General features: G+C 42.1%; 1 protein-coding gene across 1 annotated transcript in view; it reads right to left on the bottom strand.

Annotated features, from left to right (window-relative positions):
• The window catches only part of emilin1b (elastin microfibril interfacer 1b), a 93,558-nt gene that overhangs the window by 7,141 nt on the left and 73,090 nt on the right, over positions 1 to 13,327 (bottom strand). The window contains exon 7 of the mRNA XM_073050340.1: positions 1,567 to 1,701. Coding sequence (XP_072906441.1) covers positions 1,567 to 1,701 — 135 coding nt within the window. The remainder of the gene's footprint in view (positions 1 to 1,566; positions 1,702 to 13,327) is intronic.

The raw sequence follows: 13,327 nt of genomic DNA, 5'->3' as shown, positions 1-13,327 counted from the left end.
GATCCTATTTGGGCTTAAGGGTGAAAGGAGGGACGGCTACAAGGTCCGGAGTCTGTGGACTAAATCAAGACCCGGAATGTGGGCTCCATACCAGACTATAACAGATACATTTGACTTCAGCTTCTCCTTCTCAAATTTCAGATGAATTTGATCTTATTATGATCACATGTCCCTTCAGGGTTCTTTTACTTTAAGTTCTCTAATCAATTCTGGTTTATTGCAGAACAGTCAAAACGGATTAGCTGATTGCCTAGTGGGCTCAACTACAAGCTGCTCTAAACAGCCATCTCTTAGGCATTCTTGAAATTCCCCTTTTGGGATCCAGCACCAACCTGATTTTCCCAATCTACCTTCATATTGAAATCATCCATGACTATTGTATAATTGCCCTTTTGGCATGTATTTTCTATCTCTTTTGTAATTTGTAGACCATATCCTTACTACTGTTTGGGGGTCTACATACAAATTCCCATCAGGATATTTTTACCCTTGCAGTTCCACAAAGATTCAACACCTTCTGACTAAATGTCACCTCTTCCTAATGATTTAATTTCAATTTTTACCAACAGAACACCACCACCCCCTCTGCCTTCCTACCTATCCTTTTATATAATGTGTACTCTTGGATATTACGTTCCCAGCTATCATCTTCTTTCAGCCATGATTCAGTGATGTCTACATCATGCCTGCCAATCTTTCACTGTGCTACAAGTTCATTTACCTTACTCTGTACACTGCGTGTGTAGAACACAACAGGCCAGGGGTAGGCCCTTAAGCCCAGCTGATGATCATCTGATTCTGTTAGAGTCAGTGAACACAACAGGCCGGAGGTAGGCCCTTCGGTCCATCCATTCATCATCTGATTCAGTTCAGTCTCTACTTGGTCTATTCTTTCAATCCGAATTTCTAAGTTGGTGTTGTCCCCGATGTTCAGCATCATTCATGACTTCTCACAGACTGAAGTCGTCCACATCGAAATGTTGCAAGAGCTGATCAATATCCAGACTGGGCTGACATTCGCCCCACAGAAGTGCCAGTCAATGTTGATACCAAACAAGATAAAATCCAGCTCTCATTTCCTAATGTTCCATGGCATTTACCTCACTGAATCCTCCAGAAACTCAACTGGAGTAACTGCATACACTCTTCAGCTACAGTCTCAGGTCAAAGGCCGGGAATCCTGCAGTGAGTAACTCATCTCCTAACTCTCCAGACTCTGCCACCACCGTTGGCAACTTCCTCTGTCTGTGAAAAACACCCTAGACCAGATATCACCTTAAGCCTTTTCCCTCTCGCCTTAAGCCTTTAGTTTCATATTTGGCATTTACAAGGACTCTTGATATCTACACTACCAATTCCCACCATAATCTTATATATTTCTATCAGATCTCTCCCTCGTCTTCAATGCTCTGGAGGAAACAACCCAAATCTTTTCAACTTCTGCTTATAGCTAGTACTCTCCAACCCAGGCAATATCCTGGTGAGCCTCTTCTGCATCCTCTCCAATACCTCCACATCCTTCTAATCGAATTGCACAGAGCAGTAGGACACAGCAGCCACCCTCACCTGTGCCTGGATCATAATGATTTCCTTCGTTCACCAGCACTTTGTCAAATAGAATGGTTCCTGGTCTGTGCTGTGGCGTGGTAAGAGCTGCCGAGAATGAAACCCGCTCAATGTAGACAGGTAGACCGGGGAGACCTGAGGAGAAACCAAAACACAAAGAGCTGTAGGATAAATCACACATAATAAAGTCTTGTGTCTGAGGATAATCCTGCAGCAGTTTACATGGGTTAGATTGTTTTCTCTAAAATATTGAAGCCTGGGATGAGAATCAATAGAAATTTAGAAAATTATGAGATAGAGATAGACTCGACTAGACAATCAGAATCTTTACAGGGTTGAAGACATAGCTTTAAGGTGAGAGGGGGAACATTTAAAGGAGATTTACTGTATATGGAGAGTGCAACGTGTGGCCAGGAGAGGTGCTAGAAGCACTTTCAATAAATATGGTTAAGATGCATTTAGATGGACACCATGAGCAAAGTTCAAAGTGAATTTATTACCAAAGTACATATTTCTTACCATATTCAACTCTGAGATTCATTTTCTTGTGGCATGCTCAATAAATCCAATAACCATAATAGAATCAATAAAAGACCTCACCAACAAGGCAGACAACCAGTGTGCAACAAATAACAAGCTGTGTAAATACAAAAGAAAGAAAAAAAAGAGAAATAATAAATAAATAAACAAACAAACAATAAATATCGAGTACATGAGATGAAGAGTCCTTGAAAGTGAGTCCATAGGTTGTGGGAACAGTTCAATGATGGAGCAAATGGTGAAGTTGTCCGCTCTGGTTCAAGAGCCTGATGGTTGAGGGGTAATAACTGTTCCTGAACCGGTGGTGTGAGTCCTGAGGCTCCTGTACCTTCTTCCTGACGACAGCAGCAAAAAAAGAGCATGTCCTGGGTGGTGAGGATCCTGATTATGGATGCTGCTTTCCTACAACAAAGTAGATGTGCCATATGATGGAGAGGACATTACAGATGATGACTGGGCCATATCACTACTTTTGGTAGGCTTTTCTATTCAAGGGCATTGGTGTTTCTATACCAGCCTGTGATGCAGCCAGTCAATAGATAGATAGATAGATAGATAGATAGATAGATAGATAGATAGATAGATAGATAGATAGATACTTACTTTATTCATCCCCATGGGGAAATTCAACTTTTTTTTCCAATGTCCCATACACTTGTTGTAGCAAAACTAATTACATACAATACTTAACTCAGTAAAAAAATATGATATGCATCTAAATCACTATCTCAAAAAGCATTAATAATAGCTTTTAAAAAGTTCTTAAGTCCTGGCGGTAGAATTGTAAAACCTAATGGCATTGGGGAGTATTGACCTCTTCATCCTGTCTGAGGAGCATTGCATCAATAGTAACCTGTCGCTGAAACTGCTTCTCTGTCTCTGGATGGTGCTATGTAGAGGATGTTCAGAGTTATCCATAATTGACCGTAGCCTACTCAGCGCCCTTCGCTCAGCTACCGATGTTAAACCCTCCAGTACTTTGCCCACGACAGAGCCCGCCTTCCTTACCAGCTTATTAAGACGTGAGGCGTCCCTCTTCTTAATGCTTCCTCCCCAACACGCCACCACAAAGAAGAGGGCGCTTTCCACAACTGACCTATAGAACATCTTCAACATCTCACTACAGACATTGAATGACGCCAACCTTCTTAGGAAGTACAGTCGACTCTGTGCCTTCCTGCACAAGGCATCTGTGTTGGCAGTCCAGTCTAGCTTCTCGTCTAACTGTACTCCCAGATACTTGTAGGTCTTAACCTGCTCCACACATTCTCCATTAATGATCACTGGCTCCATATGAGGCCTAGATCTCCTAAAGTCCACCACCATCTCCTTGGTCTTGGTGATATTGAGACGCAGGTAGTTTGAGTTGCACCATATCACAATGTCCTGTATCAGTTTCCTATACTCCTCCTCCTGTCCATTCCTGACACACCCCACTATGGCCGTGTCATCAGCGAACTTCTGCACATGGCAATATACTGTCTAACATACATACAGAGAAGTTTTTCAAAGCTTTTCAAACTCATAAGGAGCTAGAGGCACTACCATGCTTTCTTCATAACTGCAGTTACATGCTGGACCTAGGACAAGTCCTCATAAATTATAATACTGAACAATTTAATGTTGCTAACCCTCTCCATCTCTGATCCCATGATACAGACTGGCTCATGGATTTTTAGTTTCCACCACCTGAAGTCACTAATCATCTCATTGGTCTTCCTGACACTGAGTAAGAAGTTGCTGTTGTGGCATCACTCAACCAAATTTTTCATCTCCCTCCAATCTGCTGATTTGTCACCGCCCTTGATTCAGCCTATGACAGTGGTGTGATTAGCAAATGTAAATAATGCACTGGAGCTGTACTTAGCCACACATTCATACTGTAAATGTAAAGCTAGTAGAGTAGAGAGCTAAGCACACAGCCTTGTTGTGCATTTGTGACAATGGAGATCATGGAGCAGATATTGCTGCCAATCAGAGTGACTGGGGTCTGCAAGTGAGAAAATCAAGGATCCAAGTGCACAAGGAGGCATTGACACCAAGATCTTGAAGCTTATTACTTAGTTTTTAGGAGATGGTAGCATTGATTGCTGAGTTATAGTTGATAAAGAGCACCCTAATGTATACACCTTTGCTGTCCAGGTTTGATTGAAGAATCAATAAAATAGCATCTCCTATGGACCTGTTGAGCTAGTAGGCAAATTGGAGCAGATTCAAGTTTCTGCTCAGACAGGAGTTGATACGTTTCATCACCAACCTCTCAAAGTACTTCATTACAGTGGATGTAAGTGCAACTAGACAGCAGTCATTGAGGCAGGTTATAATGTTCTTCTTAGGCATCAGTGTATTGAAACAAGTGTGTATCTCAGACTGTCAAAGCAACAGGTTAAAGATCTCAGTGATCGCTCCAGCCAGTTGATCAATGCAGGTCTTTAGTAGTCAGCAAGGTACCCCATCTATGTTGGATATTTAATTTGGGTTCACCCTCCTGAAGGATGCTGAAATCACAGGGTCATCAGAAGCTGTGCACATTCCATGTGTTAAATTTTCAAAGCAAGCATAGAAGACATTGTTCTCATCTGGAAACGAAGCCCAGTTGTCAGCTATGCAGGGAATAGGGTGATATGGATCATGTGGAGTCAGAGAGATTTGGTCAAAGGGCCTGTTTCTCAGTTGTATTCTTCTATACATTATATGTATTGATCTATATATAAATATATATTGAGATACACCAGTAGTTCACAATAAGAAAGGTAAAGGCTAGGGGTACCTTATCAAATGCCTTGCTGAAATCCATATACGCCACATCTACTGCTCTACCTTCATCAATGTGTTTAATCACATCCTCAAAAAATTCAAACAGGCTCGTAAGGCTTGACCTGCCTTTGACAAAGCCATGCTGACTATTCCCAATCATATTATGCCTCTCCAAATATTCTAAAATCCTGTCTCTCAGGATCTTCTCCATCAACTTCCCAATCACTGAAGTAAGACTCACTGGTCTATAATCTCCTGGGCTATCCCTACTCCCTTTCTTGAATAAGGGAGCAACATCTGCAACCCTTCAATCCTCTGGAACTTCACACATCCCTATTGATGATGCAAAGATCATTGACAGAGGCTCAGCGATCTCCTTCCTTGCCTCCCACAGTAATCTGGGGTACAACTCATCCTGTCCTGGAAACTTAGCCAACTTGATGCTTTCCAAAAGTTCCAGAACATCCTCTTTCTTAATGTCTATATGGTCAAGGTTTTCAATCCATTGTAAGTCATGCCTTCAATCGCCAAGATCCTTTTCCATAATAAATACTGAAGTAAAGTATTCATTAATTATCTCTGCTATCTCCTCCAATTCCATACACACTTTTCCACTGTCACACTTGATTGGTCCTATTCTCTCATATCTTATCCTTTTGCTCTTCATGTACTTGTAGAATGCCTTGGGTTTTCTTTAGTCTTGCTCACCCAAGCCTTCTCATGGCCCCATTTGGCTATCCTAATTTCATTCTTAGGCTCCTTCCTGCTAGCCTTATAATCTTCTAGATCTCTATCATTACCTAGTTTTTTGAACCTTTCGTAAGCTTTTCTTTTCCTCTTGACTAGATTTTCAACAGCCTTTGTACACCACGGTTCCTGTACCCTACCATACTTCCCCTGTCTCATTGGAACGTACCTAAGCAGAACGACACACAAATATCCCCTGAACATCTGCCACATTTCTGCCATACATTTCCCTGAGAACATCTGTTCCCAATTTATGCTTCCAAGTTCCTGCCTGTTAGCTTCATGTTTTCCCTTCCTCCAATTAAACAATTTCCTAACTTGTCTGTTCCTATCCCTCTCCAATGCTATATGGTAAAGGAGATAGAATTGTGATCACTATCTCCAAAATATTCTCCCACTGAGAGTCCTGACACCTGACCAGGTTCCTTTCCCAAAACCAGATCAAGTACAGCCTCTCCTCTTGTAGGCTTATCTACATATTGTGTCAGGAAATCTTCCTGAACACACTTAACAAACTCCACCCCATCTAAACCCCTTGCTGTAGGAAGGTGCCAATCAGTATTGGTTAAGTATTGGGGAAATAAAATCTCTCATCACAACAACCCAGTTATTAATGCACTGTTCCAGAATCTGTCTCCTTATCTGCTCCTCGATGTTCCTGTTACTATTGGGTGGTCTATAAAAAATACACCCAGTGGAGTTATTGACCCCTTCCTGATTCTAACTTCCACCCACAGAGACTCAGAAGACAATCCCTCCTTTTCTGCAGCCATGACACTAACTCTGATCAGCAGTGCCATGCCCCCACCTCTTTTGCCTCCCTCCCTGTCCTTTCTGAAACATCTAAAGCCTGGTACTCCAAGTGGCCATTCTTGCTCCTGAACCATCCAAGTCTCTGTAATGGCCACAACATCACATCTCCAAGTACTGCTCCACGCTTTAGACTCATCCGTTTTGTTCATAATGCTTCTTGCGTTAAAATACACACATCTCAAACCATCAGTCTGAGTGCATCCTTCTCTATCACCTGCCTATCCTCCTTTCTGCACTGTCTCCAAGATTTCTATATCTGTGAGCCAGCAGCCCCCTCCTACATCTCTTCAGTTCGGTTCCCACACTCCAGAAATTCTAGTTTAAACTCTCCCCAATAGCCTTAGCAAACCTTCCTGCCAGGATATTGCTCCCCCTTGGATTCAAGTGCAACCTGTCCTTTTTGTACAGGTCATGCGTGCCCCAAAAGAGGTCCTAGTGATCCAGAAATATGAATCCCTCAGCCCTCAGCCACACATTTATCCTCCACCTCATTCTATTCCTATACTCACTCTCGCATGGCATAGGCAGTAATCTTGAGATTACAACCTTTGTGGTCCTGCTTCTCAACTTCCTTCCTAATTCCCTGGCGTCTGTTTTCAGGACCTCCTTCCTTTTCCTACCTATGTCGTTGGTACCAATATGTACCACGACCTCTGGCTGTTCTCCTTCCCACTTCAGGATATCGTGGACGTGATCAGAAACATCCTGGACCCTGGCCCCTGGAAGGCACACTACCATTCTTGTTTCTTTCCTGCATGCACAGAATCACCTGTCTGACCCCCTAATTATAGAGTCCCCTATCACTGCTGTCTTCTTCCTTTCCCTACTCTTCTGAGCCACAGGGCCGGACTGTGAGCCAGAGACTCGGCCACTATTGCTCCCCCCAGGTAGGCCATTCCCCCAACAGTACTCAAACAGGAGTACTTATTGTTAAGGGGAACAGCCACAGGGGTACTCGCTAATATCTGACTCTTGCCCTTCCCTCTCCTGACTCCTCACTTTGTCTTTTGATGCCCAGACCGATCAGGAAATGATCAACTTCTGCCTTAAATATACCCACAGACTTGGCTTCCACCACAGACTGTGACAGAGCATTCCACAGATTCACTACTCTCTGGCTAAAAAAAGTCCTCCTTACCTGTTATAAAAGGTCACCCCTCAATTCTGAGGCTTGTCCTCTAGTTCTGGATACCCCCGCCATAGGAAGCATCCTTTCCACATCCACCCTATCTTGTCCTTTCAACATTCTGTGGTTTTCAATAGATCCCCCCCTACCCCAGTGAGTATAGGACCAAAGTTCCCAAATACTCTTCATATGTTAACCTCTTAATTCGGAATCATCCTCATGAACCTCCTTTGGATTTTCTCTGATAACAACACATTCTTTTTGAGATATGGGGCCCAAAACTGTTAACAGTATTCCAGCTACAGCCTGACTAGTGTCTTATTAAGGCTTAGCATTATCTCCTTGCTTTTATATTCTATTCCCTTTGAAATAAATGCTAACATTGCATTTGCCTTCTTCACCACAGACTCAATGATATTCATTCCTACTCCCTGACACTCATGGACCTCTGGCACACCGCTAGTGTCTTCCACAGTGAAGTCAGATGCAAAGTACCCACTAAGTTCATCTGCCATTTCTTTATTCCCCATTACTAGCTCACCAGTGTCATTTTCCAGTGGTCCAATATCAACTCTTACCTCCCTTTTACTACTTATATAATTGAAAAAAACTTTTCATATCTGCTTTAAGTTATTGGCTAGTTTTCCCTCATATTTCATCTTTTCCATTCTTATAGCCTTTTTAGTTGCCTTTTGTTGGATTTTAAAAGCTTCACAATCACCCAACTTCTCACTTACTTTTGCTACCTATATGCTCTTTCCTTGGCTTTTATGCGGACCTTAACTTCCCTTGTCAGCCGTGGTTGCCTAACACTGCTATTTGAGAATTTCTTCAGTGGGCATATCTATCCTGTGCCTTATTCCCAAAACTTCAGTCAAATCTGCTCTGTTGTCATCATCACCAATATCCTCTTCCAATCTGCCTGGATGAGCTCCTCCTCATAGGAAGCATCCTGTCTACTTCCACTCTTTCAACATTCAATGGCCTTCAATGAGGTCATCTCACATTCTTCTGAATTACAGGGAGTAGAGTCCCACAACCTCACACAATTAGCCTTTCAATCCCAGAATCATTTTTGTGAACTTCCCCAATATCAAGACATCCTTTCTAAGATAAGGGGCCCAAAACTGATCACAATACTCAAGTAAAGTCTCACCAGTGTTATAGAATGCCTTAACATAACATTTCACTTTTAAATTCTAGTCTTCTCAAAATGAATGCAAACATTGTATTTGCCTTCCTCACCATTCTCTCATCCAGCAAATTAACCTTTAGGGAATCCTGTACAAGGACTCCCAAGTCCCTTTGCATCTCAGATTTTTGAATTTTCTCTCCATTTAGAAAATAGTCTACCCTTTTATTTCTTCTACCAAAGTGCATGACCATGCACTTTTTGACTCTGTATTCCATCTGCCGCTTAATCAGTGAACTTAATAGATGAACTTAATGGGTACTTTGCATCTGTCTTCATTGTGGAAGATAGAGGTCCGTGAGTGTCATTGCTATTACAAAGGAAAAAAAATGCAGCCAAACTCAAAGGCCTTTAAGAATTACTTGATTCCGGCATGGTCCTGGAGGACTGGAAGATTGCAAATGTCACTCCACTTTTTAAGAAGTGAGGAAGGCAAAAGAAAGGAAATTATAGGCCAGTTAGCCTAACCTCAGTGGTTGGAAAGTATTAGAGTCTATTATTAAGGAAGAGGGTTCAGGGTACTTGGAGACTAATGATAAAATAAGCCAAAGTCAGCATGGTTTTTGTGAAGGGAAATCTTATCTGGCAAGCCTGTTAGGATTATTCGAGGAAGTAACAAGCAGAGTAGACAAAGGAGAGGCAGTGGATGTCATTTACTTGGATTTTCAGAAGGCGTTTGATAATGTGCCACACATAAGGCTGCTTAAGAAGATAAAATCCTGTGACATTACAGGAAAGATACTGGCACGCATAGTGAATGGCTGACAGACAGAAGGCAGTGAGTGGGAATAAAAGGGGCTTTTCTGGTTGGCTACCAGTGACTAGTGGTGTTCTGCAGGGATGCATTTTGTGACTGCTATTTTTCACATTGTTTGTCAATGATTTAGATATGGAATTGATGGCTTTGTGGCAAAGTTTATAGGTTATACAAAGATAGGTAGAGGGGTAGGTAGTGCTGAGAATGCAATGTGATTGCAGCAGAATGTAGACTAATTGGAAGAATAGGCAAAAAAGTGGCAGATGGAATACAGTGTTGAGAAAAGTATGATAATGCATTTTGGTAAAATGAACAATAGTACAGATTATTATCTAAATGGGGAGAAGGTTCAAGTATCAGAGTTGTAGAGGGACAGGAATCCTCGTGCAAGACTCCCAGAAGGTTAATTTACAGGTTGAATCTGTGATAAAGAAGGCAAATGCAAAGTTGACATTTATTTTAAGGGGAATAGAATAAAAAGCAAGCAGATAACACTGAGACTTTATAAGACACTAGTCAGGCTGCACTTGGAGTATTGTCAACAGTTTTGGACCCCATATCTCAGAAAGGATGTGTTGTCATTGGAGAGGACAGAGGAGGTTGATGAGGATGATTCTGGGAATGAAGGGGTTGACATCTGAGGAGAGTTTGGCAGCTTTGGGCCTGTTCTATCTGGAATTTCGAAGAATTTGGGGGGATCTATTGAAAGCTACCAAATGTTGAAAGGATTAGATAGGGTGGATGCGGAGAAGAAGTTTTCTATGGTGGGGGTATCCAGAACTAGAGGGCACAGCCTCAAAATTGAAGGGCAACCCTTTAGAACAGAGGTAAGGAGGATCATTTTAGCCAGAGCAGTGAATCTGTGAAATGCTTTGCCACAGACCGTGGTGGAGGCCAAGTCCATGCATATATTTAAGGTGGAATTTCATTGTTTTTAATTGGTCGGGGCATCAAAGGTAATGGCAAAAGGCAGGTGTATGAGGTTCAGTGCCATCCGGGATCAGTCATGATGGAATGGTGGATTACACTCAATGAGCTGAATGGCCTAATTCTGCCCCTATGTCTTATGGTTGATCTTCTTAGACAGATTAGGAGACAGGGCAACATCCTTCTGTAGCCTCACTGTTTCCTCAGGACTACCTGTCCCTCCACCTTTCTTATTATCATTTGCAAACTTGGCCACAAATCTATCAATCCCATCATCCAAATTATTGACATATACTGTAAAGAGAATTGGTCCCAACATAGACCCCTGTGGAACCAGCAGCCAACCGGAAAAGACTCCCTTTATTCCCACTCTTTGCCTTCAGCCAATTTATTTAACCATGCTAGTATTTTCCTGAAATACCATGGGCTCTTGTTAAGCAGCCTTGTGTGTGGCAACTTGTTAAAGGCCTTCTAAAAATCTATTGATTCCCTTTGTCTATCCTGCTTGTAGTTTTTCAAAGAATTGCAACTGATTTATAACCATATAACAACTACAGCATGGAAACAGGCCATCTCGGCCCTTCTAATCTGTGCCGAACGCTTACTCTCACCTAATCCCACTGACCACTGGCTAGCACTCAGCCCATAACCCTCCATTCCTTTCCTGTCCATATACCTATCCAATTTTGCTTTAAATGACAATACCGAACTTGCCTCTACCACTTCTACTGGAAGCTCATTCCACACAGCTATCCCTCTCTGAGTAAAGAAATACCCCCTCATGTTACCCTTAAACTTTTGCCCCTAAGTCTCAACTCATGTCCTCTTGTTTGAATCTCCCTACTCTCAATGGAAAAAGCCTATCCACGTCAACTCTATCTATCCCCCTCGTTATTTTAAATATCTCTATCAAGTCCCCCCTCAACCTTCTACGCTCCAAAGAATAAAGACCTAACTTGTTCAATCTTTCCCTATAACTTAGGTGCTGAAACCCAGGTAACATTCTAGTAAATCTTCTCTGTACTCTCTCTATTTTGTTGACATCTTTCCTATAATTCGGTGACCAGAACTGTACATGATACTCCAAATTCGGCCTTACCAATGCCTTGTACAATTTTAACATTACATCCCAACTCCTATACTCAGTGCTCTGATAGATAAAGGCCAACATACCAAAAGCTTTCTTCACCACCCTATCCACATGAGATTCCACCTTCAGGGAACTATGCACCATTATCCCTAGATCAATCTGTTCTACTGCATCCTTCAATGCCCTACCATTTACCACTTATGTCCTATTTGGATTATTCCTACTAAAATGTAGTACCTCACACTTATCAGCATTAAACTCCATCTACCATTGCTCAGCCCACTCTTCTGACTGGCCTAAATCTCTCTGCAAACTTTGAAAACCTACTTCATTATCCACAACGCCACCTATCTTAGAATCATCTGCATACTTACTAATCCAATTTACCAACCCATCATCCAGATCATTAATGTATATGACAAACAACATAGGACCCAGTACAGATCCCTGAGGCACACCACTAGTCACCGGCCTCCAACCTGACAAACAGTTATCCACCACTACTCTCTGGCATCTCCCATCCAGCCACTGTTGAATCCATTTTACTACTTCAATATTAATACCTAACGATTGAACCTTCCTAACTAACCTTCCGTGTGGAACCTTGTCAAAGGCCTTACTGAAGTCTATATAGACAACATCCACTGCTTTACCCTCGTCAACTTTCCTCATAACCTCTTCAAAAAATTCAATAAGATTTGTCAAACATGAACTTCCACAGATTTGTCAGGCAAGATTTTCCCTTAAGGAAACCATGCTGACTGCAGCCTATTTGATCATGTGCCTCCAAGTACCCTGAAACCACGTCCTTAACAATCGACACCAATATCTTCCCAACCACTGAGGTGAGACTAACTGGATACATGCTGGAATCAATTGATTCTTGAAAGATCTCTTCAGCCAACTCTTTCAGAACCCTAAGGTGTCGACCATCTGGTCCAGGTGTCTTATCTACCTTCAGACCTTTCCGTTTCCTAAGCACTTTTTCCCTAGTAATGGCAATTCACGCACTTCTGCCCCCAGACACACTTGAACTTCCAGCATTCTGCTAGTGCCTTTCACAGTGAAGACTGATGCAAAATACTTTTTCAGTTTGTCCGCCATTTCCTTGTCCCTCATTACGCCTTCTCCAGCATCATTTTCCAACTGTCTGCTATCTACTCTCGCCTCTCTTTTACACTTTATATATCTGAAAAACTTCAGATATCCTGACTGATATCTTCTTTAACATTATTGGCTAACTTACCTTCTTACTCCATCTTTTTCTTCTTTATGGCTTTTTTAGTTGTCTTCTGTTGGTTTTTAAAAACTATCCAGCCCTCTAACTTGCCACTAATTTTTGCCCTATTATATGCACTATCTTTGGCTTTTATGTTGGCTTTGACTTCTCTTAACTGCCATGGTTGCATCATCCTGCCTTTAGAATATTTCTTCTTCTTTAGCATGTATATATCCTGCATCTTCTGAATTGCTCCCAGGAATTCCAGCCATTGCTGCTCTGCCGTCATCCCTGCTAGTGTTCACTTCCAATGAATTTTGGCTTGCTCCTCTCTCATGCCTCTGCAATTCCCTTTACTCCACTGTGAAAACTGATACATCTGCTGTTAGCTTCTCCTTCTCAAATTACAGGGTGAATTCTATCATATCATGATCATTGTCCTCTAAGGGTTCCTTTACCTTAAGTTCTTTAATCAATTCTGGTTCATTGTACAACACCCAATCCAGAATAGCTGGCATTGCTGGTCAGGGATAGTATCACGGCTATAGAAAGGGAGGACGCTGCAGAAGGAGTGTCCACGGAGTCAGTCTGAG

Source organism: Hemitrygon akajei, chromosome 7 (genome assembly GCF_048418815.1).
Source record: "Hemitrygon akajei chromosome 7, sHemAka1.3, whole genome shotgun sequence".
Taxonomy (NCBI): domain Eukaryota; kingdom Metazoa; phylum Chordata; class Chondrichthyes; order Myliobatiformes; family Dasyatidae; genus Hemitrygon; species Hemitrygon akajei.
The sequence above is the reverse complement of the archived record's forward strand: the minus strand, read 5'-3'. Positions and strand labels throughout refer to the sequence as shown.